General features: G+C 44.9%; 1 protein-coding gene across 2 annotated transcripts in view; it reads right to left on the reverse strand.

Annotated features, from left to right (window-relative positions):
- CYFIP2 (cytoplasmic FMR1 interacting protein 2) overlaps positions 1-25,604 on the reverse strand; it is a 116,437-nt gene extending 90,833 nt beyond the window's left edge. For both annotated transcript variants that reach the window (XM_069484312.1, XM_069484311.1), the window contains exons 1-3: positions 25,570-25,604; positions 7,501-7,635; positions 5,897-5,986 (exon numbers count right to left, since the gene is read on the reverse strand). In XM_069484312.1, coding sequence (XP_069340413.1) covers positions 5,897-5,986; positions 7,501-7,617 — 207 coding nt within the window. In that variant the 5' untranslated portion in view covers positions 7,618-7,635; positions 25,570-25,604. The remainder of the gene's footprint in view (positions 1-5,896; positions 5,987-7,500; positions 7,636-25,569) is intronic.
- Between the last annotated feature and the right edge of the window lie 436 nt (positions 25,605-26,040).

The raw sequence follows: 26,040 nt of genomic DNA on the forward strand, positions 1-26,040 counted from the left end.
ACTCAGTGTGGTCCGGGGACCAGCTGCATGGACACCGTGGGGCTGTGGGGGGAGGAGGCCTTATTAGAAATGTAGAATCTCAGGCCCCTCCCTGGGCCTATGGAATAAGAATCTGCATTTCAACAAAATTCCCAGATGACTCACATGCACGATAAGTTCGAGAAGAACTCAACTAAATCATCCTCATCAGACACCCAAGGACTCTACAACCAGGCCACATTTTTCAAACTGATGGATGGCCACCTTGGAAAGAATGAGGCTTATCTATATTTTCCCACAGCAAACGCTGTCCCAGATATAATGTTAGCAAGAAAATAAACAAGTAGCAAAATAGTATATACAGTAGATAGGTTAAAAAACAACAACAAAAAACTAGGAATCATTATGAATATGTATTATGTATTGAAAAAAATTTTGGTACAACATACACCAAGCTATGAATAGCTTGATGGGGCTGAATTATTCTGTGACTCTTTACATTCTATAGACGCTGATGTTCACATTTGTATGAAAGCCCATGTTACTATTTCATGAGCAGGAAAATGATAAATATCAATTTTTTGAAAAATAGTAAGTAGAGCAGATGGCAAAACCAATGTGAAACGTACAGTGATGACTCATCCCAGAGAGTAAGTGCTACTGTGGAAAGAGCCCTTTAGCTCAGGGTCCGAATATCTGGGCTCAAATCCCAGATTCATTATTAGCCCTTTGGCCTACAGTAAGTCGCTTATCCTAAAATTCTCCATTTAGTTATCTGTTAAACGATGATGATAATAATAATCTCACAGAATTTTGTGAGACTTAAAAGGATTACATACACACACCCACACTCTCTAGGTAATCTGCAAAGTGAGTTAGGAAAACAGTTCGGCAGTGCCACAAAATGTTAACCATTGAGTTACCATTTGACCCACCAAATCCATTCCTAGATGTATATACCTAAGAGAACTGGATACTTTAAATGGTTTTGTATTATGGAGAGTAAACCTTGAAAAATACAATCAAAAAATAAATATTACGGGGCCATCTCCCTTTGTAAATGCTTGCATCTATATAGAAATGAACCCTTATTGATTTACTTTTAAATCCACATAGCTATTTCATAATATCTTATTAGTACAGGATCGGATTTAATTTACTTACAACAGTTCTGTTTGCATTAGCAAAAGTCACTGACGGGTCACTCTTTCAATTCTTAATTTAGAGAATTTGTTAAATCAGTAACAAGCTCTTGTCCTTGAGACCGAAGAGAACCAACATCAAGGGTGTGGGTTTTTCCTGCAACCTCAGAACACGCGTCAAAAGGGGGAAGTAACAGGAATGTAAGCGACTTGTGTTTACTTTTAGTACCAAACTAAATGCCCACCAGTAGGTGTAACTCCAACTCATTCATTCGAAGACTGTTTTGGAAGCGTTTTTGGGTCCCAGGCTCTGCTGTGTGCTGGGACCAGGGCAGTGAACAGGTAGGACGTGGCCTCTGCCCTGCAGAGGGCTGGGCTGGGCTGGCCGCCAGCCAGACGTGCAGTACAATTATGCCTGGAATGTGGAGGTCAGGCTGGTATAGTGCAAAGAGCCCCGAGCCTTGGGAGACTTGAGTTCTGGTCCTGGCTTTTCTTGGGCCCATCTTTTAACTTGTAAATGTCATGGTTTCCTTATTTGGAGGCAAAAATTTGGCCTAAATCACTGGTTCTCCACCCTGGCTGCACATTAGAGTCCTCTGGGAAACTGGGAAACTGTGATGCCCAGGCCATACCCCAGACTCACTAAATATTTATCCCTGGGCGAGGGAGTCCGGGCACTGGTTATTTTTTAATGAGCTCCAAGGGATTCCCTTTGCAGCCCAGGTTGATAGCTGCAGGACTAAGGATCTCTAAGGTCCTTTACATTTTTAACGTTCTGTAAGTCCATGACATAAACTCAGTGTGAGTCTCATTCAAATTTCAGGGCTGTAGTGACAGATTGTATCTCTCAGCACCCACTCAGCCTCCATCTCACCCCCAGCAAAGAACCCCCAACTCTCCCATGTGCTTAGTCAATTGTGTGATTTATGCACTTTCTCCTCCTCTTTTCTCTGGCTGTCCTGACCTTTGAGAGAGTCACCTTGCCCAAGTGTGGGCAGGAGAAATACAAGAAGAGGAGCGCCTAATGAAGCCACCTGTTGCTAATGAGCTACTCTAGAGAGATCGGGCAAGGCGCTAGGTGGAAACTGTTGATTGAAGCGAGATTTTGGTGTTACCCAAGAATGTGAACAGTACACCCTACTCATGACTCACGTCTAAACCTGATCAACAGTATCCCTGTGTAGGCAGAACAGTGACCCCCAAAGTTGTCTGCATCTTAACCCCCAGCACCCCAATATAACCTCACGTGGAAAAGGGGACTTTGCAGATGTGATTAAGAGCCTCGAGATGGGGAGGTTATCTTGGATTATCCTGGTGAATCCAATGGAGTCACAAGGGTCCTTATATGAGAAAGAGCCAGGCAGGAGAGGCAGGAAGGACACGTGAAGGTGGAAGCAGAGGGCAGGTGATGTGACTGCTGGCTGGGGGCCACAAGCGAAGCCTCTAGAAGCTGGAAAAAGCAAGGAAACAGATTCTCTCCTTGGGCTTCCAGAAAGGAACGCAGCTCTGCCGGCACCTTGATTTTATTTAACAAAATGAGACCTATGTTGGACTTACGACCTAAAGAAATGTAAGCAAATCAATTTTGTATTGTTTTAAGCCACTAAGTTTGTGACAGTCTGTATCTGTTAGAGCAGCAATAGAATTGAATACTGTCACCCTCCAGACCAGCCTCTCCTTCCGACTTCCCTGTTGGTGTCCCTGACCTGGCGTGTCTGGGAGAACTCAGTGAGTACGGTCACAGCTGACTGCTGAGCCAGGGGGAGCTCACCCCCAGGGGCTCTCACCCCCACATCCTCGCAGCCACCCCCAGGGCCATCCCCTTCATTCAGACTTCAAGGCGTCTCCTGTAGACAATTTTATCCGGACTGACTTGTTTGCCCCATTCACTCCTACTTACAACTCATTCTATAAATACTAACAAATAAAACTTATCCCCTAAGCAGGGTTCTGTTCACATGTCTCCTAGGGATGAAGATTTTCCATTGTTTTGATTTTTTATTAACCAAATTAAAGGTTTCTGTTATGGGCTGAATTGTGTAGCCCCCAAATTCCCATGTTGAAGCTCTAACCTTCAGGATGTCACTGCATTTGGAGACAGGGTCTTTAAAGAGGTAATTAAGTTAAAAAGAGGTCATTAGAATGGGCCCTCATCCAATCTGACTGGTGTCCTTTCAAAGAGAGGAAAAATCTGGACACACAGAGAGACACCAGGGACGTGTGCACACCGAGAAAAGAACAGGTGAGGACACAGTGGGAAGCAGCCACCTGCAAGCCAAGGACAGAGGCCTCAGGAGAAACTATTATACGTTTATGGATACCTTGATCTTGGACTTCTAACCTCCAGAACTGTGAGACGATAAATGTCTGTTGTTTGCCACCCAGTCTGTGGCACTTTGTGATGGTAGCTCGAGCAAACTAATATAACCCCTATGCACTGACCCTTATCTAACTTTCCGTTAATACTACAAACCATTTCCCTCTATGTACCTTACAGTCCAAACCCAGTCAGTCCCTGGAAATTCTTGCCTCTGTGTCTTTGCTCGTGCTGGTTCTTCTACCTGCTACAGCCCCTACCCCCATTCTCAGCTCTGACTCATAAAATTCTATTAATAACTGTGTGAGATGGAAGAGTACACTGGGAAGAGATCAGGACTAAGGGTCCGTCCCAGATTTCAGGGCCAATCCCGTGACTTACTAGTCGTGGAATCATGAGCAACTTGCTTATGAACTTCGCTAGACCTCAGTTTTCTCATCCCTAAAATGGGTACAATGATCTCTTTGTAAGTCACAAGGCTGTTATGAGGCTCCGATAACATCATGTATGAGAACACCTGACATACATTTTAAAGTGTGATAGGATACAAGTTCTGTCTGGGAAGTATCCAGCCATGTACTGTAAAAAATGGAGACATTTATTGAAGAAGATATAAGAAACCCTGTACATAGGACAATGACACCTCAGTCCTCTTAAACTAGGCACCTTGGGACCTTTGTTGATTGCATCATTCAACCCTCTCAGGTGTTCTGCTTGTTGCAGACCTTTCAGAACGTGGATCACTTTCAACAGATTCTCGACCACCTCTGAAGCATTCGTGTCACCCTTCATTTGAGCTGCACTCCTTGCATCGTCCCCCACAGCCTTCTGAATCATCCGAATAGTTTCCGTGGAGGAATGTTCAAGCTTACCGTAAAATCTGATGCAGATTCGTTGCTCTGCTTGCTCAGTCGTTTTTGAACGCGACGGCCACACAGTGCGCTCGCTCACTCAATGGCGTCTAGCGCCCCACTGATTAGTACCGTGAAGTTGTCATTGTCCTCGCATCCGCATCCCAGTCCACTCTGCTTGGCTGCGTTGATGTCGCGTAAACCATTCTCATTATATTACTAATAACAATGGCTGGATACTTCCCGGACAGACCTTGTACAGCCGTAAGGTACGATTACCCTCCTACAAGGTTCCACTCAAAAGCCACTTCCTTCGTCAAGTTGTCTCTGACCCTCTCAAGGCCCTTTCACAAACATAGACCTTTGAACTTTTACCATGACGTTTATCCTTAACTTTGTGCATTTTTACTTGTCTGCAAAGCATAGTCTAGAGCACAAGTTTTGTCGTCAGACAGACTTGGGTCTAGATCTGTCCCCTGTCGGCACCAGGACCCCGAGTAAGTTACTTAACTTTTCTGGGATCCGGTTTTCCCCATCTGCAAAATGGATGTTATAATAGAACCTGCCTCACAGGCTTGATGTGAGCAGTAAATGAGACAAGGCTTCGAAAATATCCACACAGAGAGAGTGTTCAATAAATGGTAAGCTTGTCAATTTCCAATTTGACCCACTGAGAATCAGAACTGGCCCGTATTTGACTTTTAAGAGGTCATCAGGTCATGAGGGCTCTGTCCCCATGAATGGACTAATGCTGTCATCACGGGAGTGGGTTCCTTATAAAGGACGGGTTTGGAAGGCATCTCACCCACGTGGTACCTTCTGTGATGTTGCAACACAGCAAGAAGGCCCTCACCAGATAACGGCCCCTCAATTTCGAACTTTCCAGCCAGTATAGTCATGAGCCAGTAAGTTTCTCTTCATTATAAATTACCCAGTCTGTGGCATTCGGTTATAGTGGCACAAAATGAACTAAGACACATAGTTAGAAAGGTTTACTGAGCCACAGGCAGAGCCTATGAACAAGGAATTCTAAATTCTTCAAACTTTAGCATTGCCTGAGAATAAAATCAATGAAATCCCAAGAGGGAAGTGGATGATCCCCCCACAGATGGGTCAGATCCTAAGAAAGAAAATAATGATTGGCCCCATTAGCAAATGATACAGGCCATCAGCTTCCTCAAGTCAGTAACTGTGTTATTCCAAAGCCAAAGCCAGGGTCCCTTTTTTTTTGAGGAACTTTTTGCTTTGCTCAAAAGACAAAATTTCACACAATCAGAAATCTATAAAGTATTAAGATAAAGCAAGATCTAATCACACGTTAACTCGAAAAGCTATAGGAGCTCAGGAAAGTGAGTAGTGGGGGATCGAGTCGGGCCCTAATAGTGAGTAGGTTTTGCAAAGGTTGAAGATAAAGGGGAACAGGACGTCCCTGGGCACTGAGAGAGGGGAATGGGGCAGAATGTAAGAATACGCATAGACAGATGGGTCTGACTGAAGCAGGGGGGTCTTGGGGCGGCTGAGCACATGCTGCTGGTATGAGAAGTGGCCCACGGCCCCTCCCACCCCAGCAGGCAGCATGTAAGCACACGTGCGTCACAGAGACTTACCATGCTAGAGTGCACCGTGGCCTGCTCAATGTACCTTGCAATGCCCGTGACAAATGCATTCCTGTCCTCGAAGTTCGTGTCAAAGTTAGCCTGTGGAATTAGGGGACAGGAACATTTGGTTATTGGAAAACAGGTCCACAAGGTGGCTGAGTGTCCAAGGAACAAACTGCTACCAACAAACACCACAAGCTGTCTGTGGAAACCTATTGCTGTATCACCTTTCCTCTTGCCCCTTCCCCCCCAAATCCCACTCTTAATCACACTGGGCAGGAGCAGGCTGGTGACAGGGCCTGCGTCTGCTTCCCATCAGGAATCAGGTTCACTCAGCTGAACTTCGGGAGTAAATGCTTAAACTCCACAGGCCCAAATACCTGCTAAAAGTTAAGATGTGCATCACTGTGTATCACCAGTTCCAGACATACTTACCTAAGGGTGTAGATACATACATACAAGAATAATCACTGCAGCACTTTTTGTGACTAAAATAAAACTGTAAACAATCCAATGTCCATCAACAGCAAAAGGCTAAATAAACAATAGTATATCCACAAATGGACTTATTAGTACCATGACATGGTTAAACATAATGTCGTAGTATTGTGGTTTTGTCATGGAAAAATACCCATAACAAATTTTAATTTAAAAAGCCAACTCATAGACCAATATATATATATATATATATATATATATATATATAAAGATTTATCTTTTGGTAAAAACATATATATATGTATATTTGGTAAAAAGATATTAATATATACATAGCCATAGTTACAGGGAAACTTCTGTTATAGCTTTTAGTATTGCTTGTACTAAAAAGATAATTACATGATTAAAAATTTAATTTTGGTTAGAAGATGTGAAAACCAAGCTTATGAGTTGAAACTTCAAGTATGTGCTTAATAAATCTAACCACTTAATGAAATTAAAAATATATTATGCATTTATATTTACTCTCCTTTAGCAGTCCAAGAACTTTCAAAAGGTCAAATACAGCTAAAATTTTGAAATTAACGTATCCTTTCTTAACGTGGCATCTGGCCTGGCACAACCAGACAAGGGACTCTTTGCGAGGCTGACTCCGGCTGCATGGACACCCCCCATCCCCCACGCCCGCATGGATCATGGCTTTGAACAATCTGATAGTGGTTTATCACAAGCTCTACTCTCTTAGGCAAAAGCAAACAACTGTGACCAGCTTCCCTGGGCCATTGGCTGCTATGGGGAGTTGTCGAGCTCTTTTCACATACATGAAGGAAAAGTAATTACCCAAGCAGGCTCTAGGGGTTTTTAAATTGCAATATTTAATTCATGAGGTCAGAGCTACCAAAACCTTGGTTGGTGCAGCTGCCAGAACAGCCAGGAAGGTATCTGGGGTCAGAGCAGACCAACAAGACTTCCCTGGGGCGGGGAAACAGTCCTGGTGCACACTCACTAGCTAATCTATGCCTTACTCTCGGCTCCACGAGTGCACAGGGGACTCTATCAGCTCATGGCCCTTCACCTTCTAGATGCAGACCTCCTCTTCCCTCTGCCTCAGGGCAAACCTTCTTAGGGGATCCCCAGGGTTCCTGGGCCCCCTGGAGCTATCTGCTGTTTGTTACCTGGTACATGATGGAGGAGGGCGGAGGCTCGATGCATGGCTGCTGGTCAGGGAGGGGCAGCTCTTCCAGCAGGTCCACGTTGGACAGGGCATCTTCCAGGGTGACGTGCGTGGTCATGGCTGTAGTTTCTGTATTCTGCACCATGGGAAAGGAAGAGAAGGACAATGGAGAATTTCAGGGGCCTCCAAACATTTCTCCCAACCTCACCATGTCCAGGTTCCTTTTGGAGAATAAAATAGGTTAAGAAACATTGAGAACACTTCCCTCGCCACTTCTTGACAAGGTGCACTCTGCCTGTACCTTTTATATTTGAGGATCTTTTTTCAGCTAACAAAGGTCATTCGTGTCTATGATCTTGGCTGACCCTCCCCACAACCCTCTGTGGTCACCATGGAAGGTGGCACTCCATCCACATAAGTGAAGAAAAAACAAGGCTCAGAGAAGTTCCCACACAACCAAGGGAAAGGGCCTCCAGGAATGCTGGAAGCTAGGACACGGGTCACGGTTAGCCCCCTCACCTTTTGTTCATGAGAAGGATATGCATGTGTTCCATTCTGAAATTATTGCAGAACACAATTATCCGTGGTCATGACAGCTATGATAATCGACTAGAAACCAGAGCCTAGGATTTTAGGCTGAGTTGGGACTAAAAGAACTCAAGTCCTGCAAACCAACCTTGCTTGCAAAGATGGAAGAGCCATCATCTTCTTTGGCCTGGGTCTGTTTTGTAAGCCAAACAAGTCAACCCTAAATGGACATTTTTGTGTCCTTAGACCCTGGCAGAGTGCACTGCTTTGATGGTAACTTTGGCGGTAAAGCTGATGAGGATCTGAACAGTGCAGTTCCCCAACTCCAGCTAATGGCAATTTTAAGAACTCAGCATCCAGCAAACAGAGTGCTTATTTTTTCCCTCAAACATACATGAAACACTGATTGAAAACTAATCATGATTTAGGCTATCAATCAGGTTCCCATAAGTTTCCTCCAAAAATGACAGCCTAGAAGTCACATTCATTGATAACAATGCAATGAAATTAGAAATCAATAATGCAAATGATAGCAAAAAAAAAAAGTCGCATGCCTTTGAAAATTTATAAAACACATTTAAGGTTATTCATAGCTAAAGAGGAATTCAAATAGAAATGATATAATATTTAGGACTGAAAGGTAGAGAACACTAATAAATGTCTCAAATGCATTTAGTAGAAAATAAGAAAAGTGGAACTAAATGAACTTAATGTCCCATTCAGAAATCTTGAGAACGAAAATCAACCCAGAGAAATGAGAGGAGAAGGATTGATAATTACAGAAGCAGAAATAATGCAGAAAAAAAAACCCCAAAACAAGCAAAATAAAACACAAACAGTAGAAGTGAACAAAAAAACCTAAAAACTGAGTTTCATAAAAAGATTCATAATAATAAAGCCAACCCTTAAATACACACGAATAAGAAGGACACAAAGAGAAGGGCCACTGTACTGGTCCAGGAACCCCTCCCTCCCCAGCTCCAATCCCAGGGAGGTGTGAGACGGTGTGAGGGCTGGAATTTCTCCTGTGAATGTCAGTGAGTTTGCCTTGCTATTTAGGAACCATGGCTGTCAGGGAGGAAAAGGACCATGAACATGAGAATTCGGTCCAGGGGCTGCAAAGGGCTGAAACAGCTACAGAGGTCAGGAGGTCACGCTGCCCCTACACTAACATCTCCTTTGGACCCAAGGTTGGGAGGGCAGATCAGGGCTGAGCTTCCACGGCTGAGCAGCTAACTAGATTCACAGTTCACCGAGTTGTCGAACACACCTTCCCGTCATGTCATGTTCTAGGGCAACAGTGAAGGCCACATTCAATGAGAGCACATGGAGCTCAGAAGTAATGTCCCCCTTTGTCCTCTGCAGAAGCCTGGCCTTCCAGGGTGGTTTCAGGCCCCCTCCACACCTAAGCAGTGTGGCATTAGGTTCTACAGCAAAACCACTTGCCAATCCATAAAAGAAGACTGTCTTCTTTCTTATGTTACTATTAAGTCCATTTTACAGGAGGAGTTAATTGTTTTACTGGGCATAATGGTCTACAACCTCCAAAGCCTTAAGAATTCTCTTCATTAGCTCAAAGAATAATGATGAAATTAATGTTTCTGTAGCCCTTGCTCTGTGTCAGACACTGTGCAGAGCACTTGACTATTTTTTTATCTTGCATCTACCCTACAAAGGTTGGTACTATGATTATTCCCATTTTATAGATGAGCAAACAGAGGCTCAGATATTATGTGCCTCCTGATAGAAAAACACACCATCTCCTCTGAAGGCTGCTGGGCCCAAAACAAAGCACCTGAATCTAATCAGGCCTTTGATGCCGATTCAAAGGAAATGCAGAGGGCAGAAGAACATGATATAAAACACCTCAGTGACACAATCAGTACAATATAATCTACGACAAACTCCGCTGGACAAATGACTCAGTGTCTTCAACAAATATACGGCAAGGAAAAAAAAAAATGGAGGGTGAAGCTATAGATTTTAAAGAGACCTAACACACACTATCACGTGTTCTATTTCAAACAAACCACCATGAAAATAAAATTGTAACATTTATTGGAAAATTAATACTGATTGGATATTTGATAGTATTAAGAAAATAGTGGGGTTTTTTTTTTTAGGTGTGATGATATCAAGGTTATGTTTTTACGCGCACGACCTGGGGAACAGACATGCCTGGAGCTCTGGCTTGGGGGGAGGGGCGGTGCAGGAGCAACGTATGTAACCTGCAATTCTGTATCCCCCATAACAAGATGAAATAAAAAAAAATAAAAAAAAAAAAGAAAGAAATTATGTTCATTGGAAAAGGAAAAAAAAAAGGTTATGTTTTTAAGAGAGTCCTTATCTTCTAGAAGTATTTACCAAAATATAGATAACATGGTATAGGAGTTTGCTTCTAAATAATATTAGATGGGAGAGGAATGAATAACAGATGAAAGAAAACCAGCCATGAGTTAATAATTGTTGATGGTGTGTGATGAACACATAGGGATTTACTGTATCTTTTTCCCAATTTTATATATGTTTAAAATTTTCCATAAAACCCCCTGGAGATCAGTTTATATGCTCCCAGCTCTTATGCAACTTCCCTTCTTTTTCCTATAACTGCGTTTCTTCTGGGCTTCTCAAACTTAAAAATACTCATTTGCCAAAATAACCCTTAAGGTTTTCCCCTTTAACACAATAGTACCCCTTCACTTCCCTTGAAGAGAATTAATAGGTGAACAACCTACAAAGTCAATACGTTAAGAGTCTTTGTTTACATTAATGCAATCTTTCTTTTCTTCCTGCAAATACAGCTTCTCTAATGGATGTCTGTGAGTGTTTGTAGATCACTCACTGCCTAAGGGAGAAGGAAATCAGAGATTTTTTAGTTCAAGTGCTGACAAATTCACCATCAATCAGAAGGAAAAAATGTTCTGGAAATGTGAACGGAGGTATACATGAAAATAAGTATGTACTTCTTTTCTGCCTGAGTTGCTGCCTGTTATGCAATCTTCCAGATGAAAATAATTCAGTCTATGACCATGTGACCATTTTTTTTTCATTTTGGAAGAGAAATTAAGAAAATATTTTAAAATTAACAGTGCTCTGGGAGAATCATTTACCAAACACAGCTGCAACTTGTCAGTGTGGGGCATTCATGGCAGATTTAAATTCAGTGTCTTTATAACAAACTCAAAGTCAGCGGCCTGGCTTCACTGACGGCAGTAATAACATTGGGCTCACGGGCAATTTGCTGCGTAGAAAGGCTTTAGGGGCCGGCAGGCTGTGGTGACTTGGCAGACCCCAATCAAGAGGGGAATCGGCTCCACAAATGCAGGACTGGTGCCAGCAGAACCTGGCTTTGGGAATGCGGGTTCTGACACCCACACCCTGAACCCTGCTACCCCGTAAGCAAAATATTCACATGATCATTTTCTGTTTGTTTGAGTTTCTGGAAAGAAAATGAAAAAGTAAGATATTTTTACTGAAGTAGAATACTAGGCTAGTATAGGGGGTAAACTTGTGTTTGGGTTCAAATCTGTTATCTGTCACTTACCACTTATATAACCACAGCATGTTACTTAACCACTCTGAACTCATCTTTAAATAGGTGATAATTTATAATAGTGCCTGTCCTCAGTGATTTATTCTGAGGATTATATAACTTTACAACATGTGGAATACATAACACAGTAGCCAACAAAGAATAAGCATTCAGGAAATGTTAGTGTCAAAAGGCAACATTACAAAAACATATAGATCTAATTGGCTTTTATTGTCGATTGATGAATTGGGCAGCTGCTATTCCACAAAATAGAATGAAAGCTCCCATTGGGTAATAGCAAGAAAGTGAGGTTGGTAAGGTGGGAACAAGGAAATAAAACAACAGGGGGAAAAATGCTAATTGGTTAACATCTGCTTTTTGTAAGGATTAAAGCAGAGGGGACTTCCTTATTCTGCTGACTCAGGTAGACTTGAATCTTGTTTTCAGAAAGAACTAGTCTGTTTGGGAATCTATCTGCTTCCTTAAAGTTTCAATTTGATTATGAGGCATTTAGCATGAGTGACTCCATTTTGGTTTGGTCTGGTCTGTTGGGGCCTAGTGCAGGAGCTCAGCCTATGGCCTCTCCTATAATTTTGTTTAACATCAGCTAGTCTATAGCCTGTTTTTAACAGCGTGGATGAATTAAACATTGCAACAATTCTCCTACAAAAAAGGGATAGCATTACTATTATTATTATCATTATAGGATATTATTGCACTAATATCCCAATTCTATAGATCTTTCACATTGATTTTCTCAATCATAGCTATCCGGCAAATTTGACCAGGCACTTGTCATTTTTGCTGTTGTTCTAATAAGGACACTGTGTTACAGAGAAGTAAATGCTTTCATTCAAGGTCACATGGTCAGCTAGTGGCAGAGGTAGAGCAGAAATGAGATATCTCAACTCCCAGTTCTACGCCTTTTCTTTCAGACCACACCTGTTTTTCTACCGTTTGAAAGGTGCCAAGCACTTTTTTCCTAGTTTGACTGCCTTTTCCCTCCTCAAGAAGAACAAGACTCCACCAAGCTAGAAAGATTCGGTAACTGTCACCTTTGGGTTTCATGAACAAGAGGCCAAGAACTATTTTCCCCTGTCTGTACAGCTCTGTAGCTAGAGGCTACATACACACACGTACACACGTCCAATATCCGTACACACATGCATATACATGTATATTTATATAGACAAAGAAAATATTATGTAAATAGATATATAAATATAAGAATAAAAGGGAGGCTTAGATTGTTCCTATTAAAAAATGTGCTGCATAACGATTGGTTAACAACAGACTGCACGTGGTCCCGTAAGAGTGTAATGCCATATTTTTACTGTACTTTTTTATGTTTAAATATGTTTAGATACACAAACGCTTACCCCTGTGTTACAACTGCCTACAGTTGTTCAGTACAGTGACATTCTGTACAGGTTTGCTGCCCAGGAGCAATAGGCTATACCAGATAGCCTGGGTGCACAGTGGCTATACCATCTAGGCTTGTGTGAGCACACCCTATGACATTCTCTATGAGAAATCGCCTAAAGACGCATTTCTTAGAACATCTCCCTGTCATTAAGTGAGGCATGACAGTATTTAGGGTGGCATTTGACTAAGCAAAGAAAAATCCAAAGAAAGAATCTGGATCATAGCCTGCTGTTCCATCCTGGGTGTGAGCCGGGTGTGTTTGGAGATTGTGTGGGAAGTGAAGTTTGCTGTGACCCAGCGTGACTCCACAGGTCACAGGGTCTCCCATGGAGCTGACCCCCCTTCATTCATCGAAGCCAGCTTCTTCACAGGTGTGGGAGCCAAGCAGGAACACAACTGTTTGTGTTTATCTTAAAAGAATTCCAGAGAGTTCACCAAAATAGACCATGCAGCTTGTATTGAATAGGCTGGAAGTGAAAAGTTTTATAGGAACAATCCACTTATCCAACAGTCAGACCCTGCAGCTTCAAACCCCACCTTAGCCACTTGAAGCCACTTTTAAGATATTACCTGTACCAGTCTGTAAGATAAAACCACAGGTTAGGAGCCACCTAGATGCTGAGAGCAGCAGGCCTAACAGTGGAGAGAGACAGTGCTAAATGAGATGGAGAGAAAATCCATATAGGTAATAGGAATCAGGATCCCTGAGTGTAGAAGCAAGAGCTCTACATAGCTCAATAGCCTGCAGAAATATCACCAATATCATGGTACAGAACAGAACCCCAACAAGTACTTCACATGTTGCCAAAATGATCCTAGAGCTGGAAGAGACCTAAGAAAATGATGAACTCTTTAAGAAGTCTTTCTGATGCCAAGCACTACCTGAATCCACTTTCTGTTGGTCCTCACTGAACATAGGGTGTTCCTTCTTTCGTAGCAGCTACAATACTTTGTCATGCGATTTATCATGTTTTCTCTGCTGCCCTATTATAAGCTCCTTGAGGGCAAGCACTGTGCCTAACTCACACCCAGTTTCTATGCTGAGCATGCACTTGTAACTCGGTAAAGATCTGTTCAATGAGTGGATGACCAGTGAGCCCAAGACATCAAGAAAGGTACACTAGGTCCAAGATGGTAGGTTTGTAAAAAAGTGAAGGGAGAAAAGAAACATAAATACCAAAAACCCATTTATATTTTATAAAGAACTCCATCAAAATGGCTGCCACATTTAATGTCTGAGTACTTAAAGTTATAAGCTTTAATATTTTATAAATGGTGAACTATGAAATAAAGTCTCTTTCCTAACATTGCATGTGCTGTTTTCATCCATCCTTCAAGGTCTCTCCTCTCTATGACATGTGTACCTCTCTTCCCATATTTTCTGCCTCAGAAGGGACCCAAGTACTGGTACTTCTCCTCCCATGCCAGGACAGACATTGCTAATTGATAATGACTCTATGTCACTCTGAGTCCACAGCCAGCCTCGCAGTCCTTCCTTCTCATGAAATACTGAGCTCCAGACAGACACTAGCAATCAATCTGGGTTTGCTCCTGAAATAAAACATATATGCCCTCCCTAGAGTAGAACCAGGGAGCTCTCAAGGTCAGGGACAATTTTCTTATGCATCACTGAAAACCTCAAAGACCTTGGCACAGTGCCATAAACACGTTAGGCACTGGGGAAGTGTCAAATGAAAGAATGCATGAATATACCTGAATCTCCTGACAACGTAGGAGAAATGAGATGACCTGAAGTTGGCCATGTCTTCATTTCTAGTTTTCCCACTCCTTCTCCTTCACTATTAATAACATAGATAATTTAAATCAGAATGGAGGCCGGGCACCCCCAATGACTCGCGCCTATAATCCTAGCACTCTGGGAAGCCGAGGCGGGAGGATCGTTCAAGGTCAGGAGTTCGAGACCAGCCTGAGCAAGAGCGAGACCCCGTCTCTACTAAAAATAGAAAGAAATTATATGGACAACTAAGAAAATATATAGAAAAAATTAGCCAGGTATGGTGGCACATGCCTGCAATCCCAGCTACTCGGGAGGCTGAGGCAGCAGGATCGCTTGAGCCCAGGAGTTTGAGGTTGCTGTGAGCTAGTCTAGCCTGGGCAACAAGTGAGACTCTGTCTTGAAAAAAAAAAAAACCTAAAAAAAAGGAAAAAAAAAACTTAAATCAGAATAGAATATACAGTCTATCTGTAAACTTCCAGTATAATTATTTACTTAATAATTTTTTCTAAGGAAATTCTTTTTTTTGCCACTTTATCAATATACTTTAGAAGAAAGCTTTATGTCACAATCACAAATAGAAAGCCAGTATCACTTTCCATTAACAGAGGGGAATCATAAAAAATAAAAGTAATGAAAACAAGCACAGGTCTGGGTACATCTGAAAATTTTCTCATGCCCACCACTGATAAGCATACGAGAGGCGTTTTAATGTAGTAGTGAACTGGATGGCTTGCGTTACAATCTTGACTCTGCTAATACCTGGCTGTGTGATCGTGAGTAGGTTACATAACTTATCTGAGCATCACTTTCCTTATCTTTGATATGAGGTATAAAAATAGTTCCTATCATATAGGCTTTGAAAACCAAAAGAGTTAATCCATGTAAATGGCATAACAGGTAGAAAGTACTTAATAAAAGTTAGTGTCCTGACAAAACTGTATCCAGCAACATGTAAAAAGGCTTATACACCACAACCAAGTGAGATTTATCCCTGGAATATAAGACTGGCTTAACATTAACATCACAAAATCAATTAATAAGCCATATCAATAGAATAAAGGACAAAAACCACATGATCATCTCAATACACACAGAAAATGCACTTGACAAAATCTCACACCCGTTCATGATAAGAACGTTTAAAAAACTAGAAATAGAGAACATCCTCAACCTGATAAAGAGTGGCTACAAAAAACCCTTAGCTAACTCAGACTAAACGGTGAAAGACTGAATGCTTTCCTCCTCAGATCAGGAACAAGACAAAGTCTGGTCTCGCCATTGCCATTCAACATTGTACTGGAGATTCTAGCCAAGGTAATTAGGCAAGAAAATTAAATAAAAGCAATGAGATTAGAAAGGAAGAAGTAAAACTATTTCTATTTGCAGATGACATAATCTTACATGTAGAAAATCCTTCAAAAATTCCACCAAAAAACTATTAAAATTCTGAACAAGTTCAGCAAGTTTGCAGGATACAATATCAATGTACAAAAATCAGTTGTATCTCTATACACTAGCAATGCACAATCTGAAAAGGAAATTAAGAAAATAATTCTATTTATAGTAGCATCAAAAAGAATACAATACTTTAGGAACAAATTTAACAAAATAAGTGCAAAACATATGCTACATAAACTATAAAACATTGTTTAAAAAAATTAAAGACAACCTAAATAAACGAAAAGATATCCCATGTTTATAGACTGGAAGACATACTGTTAAGGTGGCAATGCTCTCCAAATTGATCTACAGATTCAACACAATCTCTACCAAAATCTCAGCTGGCTTCTTGCAGAAATTGAGAAGTTGATTCTAAAATTCATATGGAAATTCAAGGTACCCACCTAGGATAGCCAAATAAATCTTGAGGCGGGGAGAAAAAAAACAAAATTGGAGGATTCACACTTCCTGATTTCAACACTTACTACAAAGTTACAGTAATCAAAACAGTGTGGTGCTGGCATGAAGGCAGAGAATAAACAACAATAGATCAATGAAACAGAACTGAGAATCTAGAAATAAACCCTCACATTTATGGTCAGTTGATTTTTTACAAGAGTACCAAGAAAATTCAATGGAGAAAGAATACTCTTTTCAACAAACAGTGCTGGGACAACTGGACAGCCTCATGCAAAAGAACGAAGTTGAACCCTTACCTCATACCACATAACACATTAACTCAAAATGGATCAAAGATTTTTGTAAGAACTAAAACTATAAAACTCCTAGAAGAAAACATAGGAGTCCATCTTTGTGACCTCTTTAATTATGTAATAACACCAAAAATACCAACAAAATAAAAAATAAACCAGATATCATCAAAAGTAAAAACTTTCATGCTTCAAAGGACACCATTGAGAAAGTGAAAGACAATCTACAAAATGGAAGAAAATATTTTCTTATCAAATCATATATATATGTTAAGTATATGGAATAAAGAATTCTTAAAACTCTATAATAAAAAGACAAATTACCCAATTTTAAAAATAGGCAAAGGATCTGAAGAGACTTTTCTCCAAAGAAGATACACAGATAGCCAATAAGCACATGAAAAGATTAATAATTTTGGTCATCAGGGAAAAACTACATGATACCACTTTACACCCCGTAGGATGACTATAATAAAAAGGGCTGACAATCACAAGCACTGGCGAGGATGTGGAGAAATTAGAAATACCATTGCTAGTGGGAATGCAAAATGGTGCAGCAACGTTGGAAAAAGGATTGGCAGTCCCACAAATTTTTAAGCACAGAGTTACCATATGACCCAGCAACTCTATTTCTAGGTATAACCCAAAGAGAAATGGACACACAAAAACTTGTACATGGATGTTCATAGCAGCATTATTTGTAATAGCCAAAAAGTGGAATAACTCAAATGTCCATCAACTGATCAATAAAATGTGGTATATTCACACACTGGACTATTACTCAGCCATAAAAAGGAATGAAGTACTGATACTTGCTACAACATAGAAAACCTTGAAAATATGCTAAGTGAAAGAAACTGGTTCCCATACTGTAATATTCCATTTACACAACATGTCCGGAATAGGCAACTCTATGGAGATATAAAGCAGATCAGTGGCTGCCTGGGGCTGCTGGGGGTTGGAGGAAACAGGTGGTACTGCGAAAGGGCATGAGGTTTCTTTCTGGGGTGCTCTAAAATCAACTGTGATTACGGTTGCACATCTCTGCAAACATACTAAAAATCACTGAACTGTATGTTTAAAATAGAATTGTATAGTATGTGAACTGTATCTCAATAAAGCTATTGTCAGAAAATGTTAGTATTGTTATAACTACTTCTGGGAAATTTGGGGTATAACATAAGCAGGAGGGGTACAAAGAGAGCTGGAAGTGGAGCAGGAGCTGGGGGAGTTTGGGGATTATGATGCCACCCCTACAAACAGAGGCTGTGGTGAGCAAAGTGGAGAGAAAGAGCCACAGACACACCCACGCTACCCCACTGAGTGGCCCTGTAAACTGCAGGGCTGAAATGAACCACCCTGCAGCGGGTCCCAAACTAGCCTGCTTGGTCCCTCCCATGCCTGTTTTTGTTTTGCTGCCATCTGTCAGGTACTGAGACTGCCCCACCCTGCAGAAAAGTCTTCTCTGATGATAAAACCCTTTGAGGTGGGTGGGGTTATGGGCTGTGAGGCTTAGAATGAGAACAAGAAGGGAGCCTAGCTCTGCTCCCATTGAGGAGGAAACCGAGGCCTGGAGAAGAGAAGGGACTTGTGCAGTCACTTGGCTGGTTAGGGACAGAGCTGGGGCTAGCCACGCAACTTCCTGAGAAGACAAGGGAACACAGCACAATAACTGCTAGGACAGAGCTTGAAAGAAAAAGAGAAATATTTTTAAGAAAGAAAGAAAGAGCTCTAATTCTGCAACAAAACAAAAAGCCGTACAAGAAAGGAAATACAATCAAAGGACATGACTTGGCCCTCCTGTGCTCATCATTTACACATCTTAATAATGCAGATGCTTTAAAAAGGATTCAGGATAAAATAGAGCTCTTCCTAAATCGGGAGATGGGGGCAGGGGAGTGAGGCGGATGGTGTAAGAAATCGTCATCCATCACAGCAGGAAGTAAACAGACAACGTGCAGAATAGATAAATCCAGAAACAGCAGTGCAAGCATATCGCCTAGCGGCCTGAAGGCAGCTACTGGAGAAACGGCAAGTTAACAGCGAGTTAAAAGCGGCAGCCTCTAGGGGAAGGTGGGCACTGGGTGGTGGTTTTTTTTATTGAGTCTTTCGATGCTACTTGCTTTTTTTTTAAAATCATGTGCATGTACTGCTTTGATCAAAGTTTAATAATTTACCTCAAAAGACAACAACCCCAGGCCTCCTCTCTAGCAGCTCAGACAGCTGGCTGGTACACGGCACTGACTGGCAAGCCAGTCTTTACTGTTTAAGTCCCTCACTGCCTGTCTTCTGGGACCAGAGGCCCTGTCACTTGCAGCTTCTCTCCACCCAGGGGACCTGAGGTCAGAACAGAGAAGTCCAAGTCAGCCTCAACTTGAGCCTCCAGGGAAGGCCTACCCTCCTGATTGTTTATGGAGAGGCAGAGAAAAAGATCTTGGTGGGGCTCAGGGCCTGGCCACTTCATTTGCCGTTTTACTCAGGTGCTTCCTGTGTTGTCAGGGTTGAGAGGCCTTTCCGGCGAAACCAAGCAGACACTAGCAGCTCAGGGGTAGGCCCTCATCCTCGCAGGAGGGAAGGCCGTGCCACCCATGGTGGCTTGCTGATTCGCTCCTGTTGGGGCCCTGACAGGCCATCACATGAGGGACAGCAAAGTGATTTGTAACCCTGAGAGAGGAGCTGCCTCTCAGAGGCACCTGCTAAAACTCAGAAAGGGAAGCCACCGCACCTGCTATGGAGACACAGAGCGAGACTTCTGGTCTGGCCATCAGATCGGAACATGCAGACCTCTGCTTCACCGGTGTGAAACTGCAATTTGAACATGGCTCAGACTGAAGACTGAGACCCCTAAATCACATTTGCACTCACTTTAAAGGGGTAAATTTCTCTTTCTGTCAAATAGGGAGGTTCTGTCTCAACCGTGATGGCAAAACCTGCATTGTGAAGGTTGTCGCAGCTACCTTATGGTAATAACGGTTTAAATACTGAGGTTTGCAAACAAGTACTTTGGATTATTTGTGAGGCAAGGGCTCAAGGTTCCCCCATAATATCATTGCTTGCCTGTTCATCAATGGGGTGGAGCCGGAGGTGTGGCTGCAGGGTGTGATGTGTTGAGCTTGTCAATACTGTCCATTATGTGTACTAAACAACAACAACAACAACAACAAAACCAGCCAGGTGAGAATCACTAGACTCGAACTTCTCTCAGGGCCCTTTCAAGTCTAAAGCAAATGGCCATAACTATAGCTGGGACATTCCATCTAAACGGCTTCCTTAAAGACCACACCTTACGGACCATGTGGACCATCCACTGTGGCCAAGATGTACAGGGGGCATCAGAAACCTGTGTGAGGACATTCTTGCTTTGTGCCTTTGCTCAAACCATCTCTACTCCCTTGCGGACTGTCCTTTCCTCTTCTCAAATCCTACCAACCATCTGTCAAAGCCCAAGCCAAGATATGCCTCTTCCACAAAGGTCTGACCCACCAAACCCCTCAGTAACTTTCATTTCTCTGAATTCCCATAGCACCGTCTAGAGTTCACAATTTCCTACTGCATTATAAACTCTCATTTTGCTAACTCTCTGGATCACCGAGGATGCCAGGAGAGTCATCTTTTCTGGGTTTGACCCATAGCAACCAGCACAGAGCTAGGCACATACCAGGCATTACTTGATTAAAACTTCAGGAATGATTTGTTGAATGCATGAGCCAGTGACCAAAATACATGTCTTCTGGTTTAAAACAAGAGGAAGAAGTTAAAACATCACGGTTCTCTAAGGCCCCGTACCTGTCAGCCTTATTACCATAAGAATCTGAGGAGACTTCTCTAGAAAATTCTTCTGCCATACAGTTTCCACCTGAAACCGTAAGAGGCAGGCCCTCAATTCTCTTTCGCATATGGAGATGTAACAGATTTGGAGGCTGAGGGCTGACCCCCAGTTTGAATTCTTGTCTCACCATTCATATGTCACCAAAATGGGCCTTCAAGCATCACATTGTAAAAGCACAAATAGTTCTCAGGTATTCCTTCACCTAACACTGAGTGTCTCCTCTGAGGCTCAGTCCTAAAGATTCTCTTTGATTGCAGCTGGGTCTTCAGCGAAGTCAGACAATTCTCTCATTCACCCTCAGCTGATTTCTTATTCCATCCACAGAGGCAGCTATTCCTAACCCCGGAAGTCTCCTGAAGTTTCCTAACTTACTTGCCGCAGAGGACCTCACCTCCCACCTTACTGAGAAAACACGGACACACTAAACATCCCTCTGTTCCACCCAGAGGTAAAAGTCTGAGAACCGCTGCTCTACAAGGACCCAACAATGACGTAAACACACAAAAGGCCTACTGATGTCATCACTGGGTGTCTCTCAGGTGTCTCGCCTGTTTACGTTCCCCTCATCGTGCTGTTTCGGAGTCGCCATGTAAGTCTATCAAATGCCACTCGACCAGAATGATCTCTGCGAGAAACTCTGCCTGAACTCCAGCTCTGCCTTCCCTAAACAATCTCTTTCAAGAATCTGTACCCGCGGTGGCTCACGCCTGTAATCCTAGCACTCTGGGAGGCCGAGGCGGGAGGATTGTTTGAGCTCAGGAGTTCGAGACCAGCCTGAGCAAGAGCAAAACCCCATCTCTACTAAAAATAGAAAGAAATTAGCTGGACATCTAAAAATATATGTAGAAAAATTAGCCAGGCATGGTGACGCATGCCTGTAGTCCCAGCTACTCGGGAGGCTGAGGCAGGAGGATGGCTTGAGCCCAGGAGTTTGAGGTTGCTGTGAGCTAGGCTGATGCCACAGCACTCCAGCCTGGGCAACAGAGTGAGACTCTGTCTCAAAATAAATAAATAAATAAGTGAATAAAAGAATTTGTACCCAATTCGTTTTCTCCCCTGTGGTCAAGGCCCAAGAAGTATGGCAGCTCACACACAGCCCTCAGCATACGGCCACGACTAGGAAGCCAATATCCAAACTCTGCGTCCTGGGAGGCGTCCCCCACCCAGCTGACTGAATTCTGAAGTGTCTTTGTGCAGACAAGGCCATGCAGGGGCCCTGACAGAATCTGTAAGCCACAGAGTGCCTTTCAGTTTCCTGTTGGCTTGACAGTACAGAGAGCCCACAGATTCGTCTTCTTAAACTGCCACACAATATATAATTAATAAACTGTTCCTTCAGGAATGCAGGCCACTTACCCAAAACAGCCACACATTCAGGAGATTCCTCTATTTCCGTGGCCTTTTCTTCTCGGACTGTGATTAATAGACATTATCCCATCCGTGGGCTCCCCTGACGCCAGGCAGGTAACAGGCTGGGCAGACTGCTTTCTGTGGCTCGATTTTTAAAATCAGAGAGGTTGCAGCTGGTTTCAAGGCACAGAGCAAGCCAGGGATAAATCCTGTGACCTGAGTCCACTGCACTGCTCTGTCTGCCTTGGAGGCAGAGCATGCCCTCAACATCTTCGGTGGGTTGCAAAATGATGAATATATACAGAGGAGGAGGTCCTCCCCCGGCTCTGCGTGTTGAAACGCCAGGATGGCTCTGGGCTTCTGCTCGGCCTATTCCCGCCCCCTTCTCCCGGCCTACTCAGGTTCTACCCACCTGCCGCTGCTACTCAAGAGCACTTCCCACCTGAAACCCCTCTGACGCCATGTGTTATCATTCTTTCCTTTCGCTTCCTTTGGCAGGAAAACCTGGGGCTCAGTTTATTGGTCTCAGAGACCAACTCCCCTCCCAAAAGCAAAATCGAAGAAAGCTCTGGAAGTAGAGGGGTTGGTGAGAGCTAAGGTGCTGGCTGCACACATGAGCCAAATTCTTAATGCTTATGTAATTAATACACATAACAATAAATAAAAATATAATAGTACTTACTACGTGCTAAGCACTCTGCTTGGCACTTTCACGCATCTTTCACTTAATAAGATCCTCTGAAGATGTTCCAGCTCCCCGTCCCCCATCACAGCTGGTCTCTTGGGGCAGCAGCATGAGCCAGCCCCTCCCGCCACCTCCATGACTGCTGCAGGGGCCATCCTCTGGACCCCAGACATGGCTTAGCTCCGCAGAATGACAAGACCAAAGGCCTTTCACAAAGACTCCAATGAGGTGACTGATGTCTGGATTCGTCAACTACAAGTGAATAATTAATACTTGCCAGGAAAGAAATAGACTCATTGTTATGGTGGCCACACGAAGGCTACAAAAGCCCATTTTGTGAAGCCCTTGGTGGACCCCTGGGGCCAGCAGTGGTCCAAAGAAGCCTCTTTGAGAGCACAGTCCGATCCCTAAACGTGGGGACGGGAGCCCTGCACTGTGTTCCAGGAGCGCCGTTCCCAATGTTAATTAGCTTGTTGCCTATTCATCACCCAATTTGGCTTTCTGGTCAATGACAGCAGCAGAGGCCCACTGAACCCCCGAGAAGGTGCGATTTATCAGAAGGGACATGTAGTGTTCTCCTGGGGCCTTTTACCGTTTGTTAAATTCACGCCTCCTTCTTTCTCTGGGCCAGCCTCTGATTTGATTTGAGGCAAACTCTCCAACCTTACTAGATTGTATACCCCACTCTTGGCCTAACGCCTAAAGCAAGTTTTTCCCTTTTCATTTTCCAGCTGGGACTGAACAAGGCAGCCTTGGGTGCCTACAGAACCGGTCGAAACTAGCCAGGAAATATAATAAAGCGGCTTAGTGAGCAGGGAGCTAATGCCCCCAGCCAGAGGCTCAGTGTGCAGAACTAGCTAGAGGCGCTGGCTTTGCAAGCAACAACACGACTCTTCTTGCTGCCTAATAACTGCCCTGGCAGATGGTAGCCAGAGCTAATGAGTAACACTCTATGCAAAAGTGTGTCACATCCCACAGGTGGACACTGGGTGCTCAACAAATGCCCCTTTTAGTGACAGTTACCCCTGACCATTACACACACAGACACACACACAGGTGTACACCCTTATAGTATTCCTGCCCTCAGGGCCAAAGCTGCCCTTGCCAAATACGGAACTGTCAGCTGCTAGATATTGTCATTTCAGGGAGCTGTTCCCCAAGAGAGCTCCCCAGCGCTCGCCTCCCACGTCCAGCCCACTATCTGCAATCCCACCATTAGAGATAGCAAATATTTCTGTTGCTCCCCATTAAAATGCCTCCATCCCCTGTTTCCTTTCAAGTGACTTCTAAAGCACCTGCCCTGCATCCAATGGGAAATTCTTTTGTATTCCCATTTTGTATTTTAGCTGCTCTTCAAGATAAACGCATTCACTAGCTCCTTTCCTGAAAACAATTTTGACACTGGAGAATGGGGGAAGGGCGGGGCCCTGTAATGGAAGTGGAGGTGGGAGTCCTCAGGGAGGGCCCCAGAGAGGGGGTCTTATGGTGGAGAAAACCACCTTCAAGGCCTTCACAAGGCTGCCCACGGGTATGGACTTCCGAGTGCTGAGAGCCCCAGGGCTGCTGGCACAGCCTGTGCCCAAGAGTAAGGTGAGACCCACTGCCCTAAATCGGACACAGGCAGGAGGTGGAAAATGAGAACACGGGAACCAACACTCTCCTGTTTTGGCCATCGTGCCTGAGGGACTGCCCCAGTGTCTGTGCCCACACTGAGAGCACCCAGGAGCTAGCACGAAAAGATCCTTGCTCCATTCCTGGCTTAGCTGGAAGGGTAGCTGATGGCTCATCAACCCCCGGTGAGTGATTCCACTGTGCTGGGGAATGTAGACAGGCAAAGGTCAGAGTCAGATTCCCTGGGCTGGGGAGGGCACCTAGGCAGTCAGTGTCCTTTCCAGCCAGCGTCTTGGTAGAGAGAACCATCCTGCTGTCGGACCGTGCTACCTGCTCCCATCCCCAAACAGAGCGCACCTCCATCTCTTCCTTTGGACATAGGTAGGCTGTACTTGGGGGCGGGAGGATAGGGCCGTCCTGAAAAGCAGAAGCCACAACAGATAGGGAGGCATCTTCCTGGTTCTTCAGAGCTCAAGAAAACACAACCTTTCCCCTCAGGAGTCAGCCCACTCATCCCCTTCCTCCCACCTCCTCCCTGCCCCCAGCCAGCCGGGAGAGCGATGCTAGTGTGGGCCAGAATGCTTCAAAGCGGGTCAGACGTGCCAACCCTGTCATCAAAGCCCTCCACCCCCAAACATCGCCGCTGCGTCCCTCGCCCCACCCATCTCACGTTCGCCGCAGGGCGCTGTGTGCCGCTGACGGCTGCCAGGCGGGCCCAGGCGGCTCTGGGCTTTTGCTGGCGCTGGGGGAGGTGATGGTGGCCGCGGCGACAGAGGCGGGGGCCTGTGCTCTGCAGTACCTGGACGCGGGGATGTCGCCGCCGCCGCCGGGCTCGCAGCCGCTGCAGGTGTCTCCGGTCCCCGAGATTAGCACCGCCTCCTCTCCGGCCCGCGGCTCCGGCCCAGGCCGCGCACCTGCTGCAGCTGCAGCTGCCACGGCGCCCGACCTCCGCGATGTGCCCGCGCCTCCCGGCAGAGGGTCCGCGCCGCCCGGCCCTCAGCGGGCCGGCGGGGAACAGGGGCCGCCCGGAGCCGGAGGCCGGGCCTCTGGGGGCTTCCGGGGGCCTCCAGGCCGCGCTAGCCCGGGCGCGCCGCCGAGCGTCCCCCGCGGGCTGGGGGACGGGGAGAGTAGCTTCGCCCCTCGCGCATCCTCACGGCCGCATCCGCGTCCCCAGCAGCATTGTGGTCCCCGTGCCGGGCGGAGGCCTGCGATCGCCGCTTACCTGGGTCTGCGGCAGGTCCAGGGGAGGGGCCCGAGGCTACGGCAGTGCCCCGCGCCGGGGCGCAGGATGCTCTGCCGGGCTCCGCGCCGCCAGCCCCGCGCTCGGCCCCGCCCGCCGCCCCGCCCCGCGGCTCCTCCTCCGCCCCGGTGCCCGGCCCCTTCGCCGCCGCCGCTGTCACACAAAGAGCAGGAAATGGCTGCGGCTGGGGCTCTCCCTGCGCCCCCCCATGAGGCCTTCCCACTGACGACGTGCACCTGGGCTCGGAGGGCCGCTCAGGTCCCAGGCCGCGGTCCTAAGGGACAGCAAGCCGCCCGGCTCGGGAGTGGAAAAGCGAGGGAGGATTTGCCCCACCGCCTCCATCACCAGGGAGCCACACCTGCCCGCGGCAGAAGGACGGAAGCTCCGGCCCTCTTCGAGCTCCTTGGCCTCACATTTCCCAAGTGCTCATTTATCTACCCAGTCCTTACTGAT

Source organism: Eulemur rufifrons, chromosome 10 (assembly GCF_041146395.1).
Source record: "Eulemur rufifrons isolate Redbay chromosome 10, OSU_ERuf_1, whole genome shotgun sequence".
Classification (NCBI taxonomy): domain Eukaryota; kingdom Metazoa; phylum Chordata; class Mammalia; order Primates; family Lemuridae; genus Eulemur; species Eulemur rufifrons.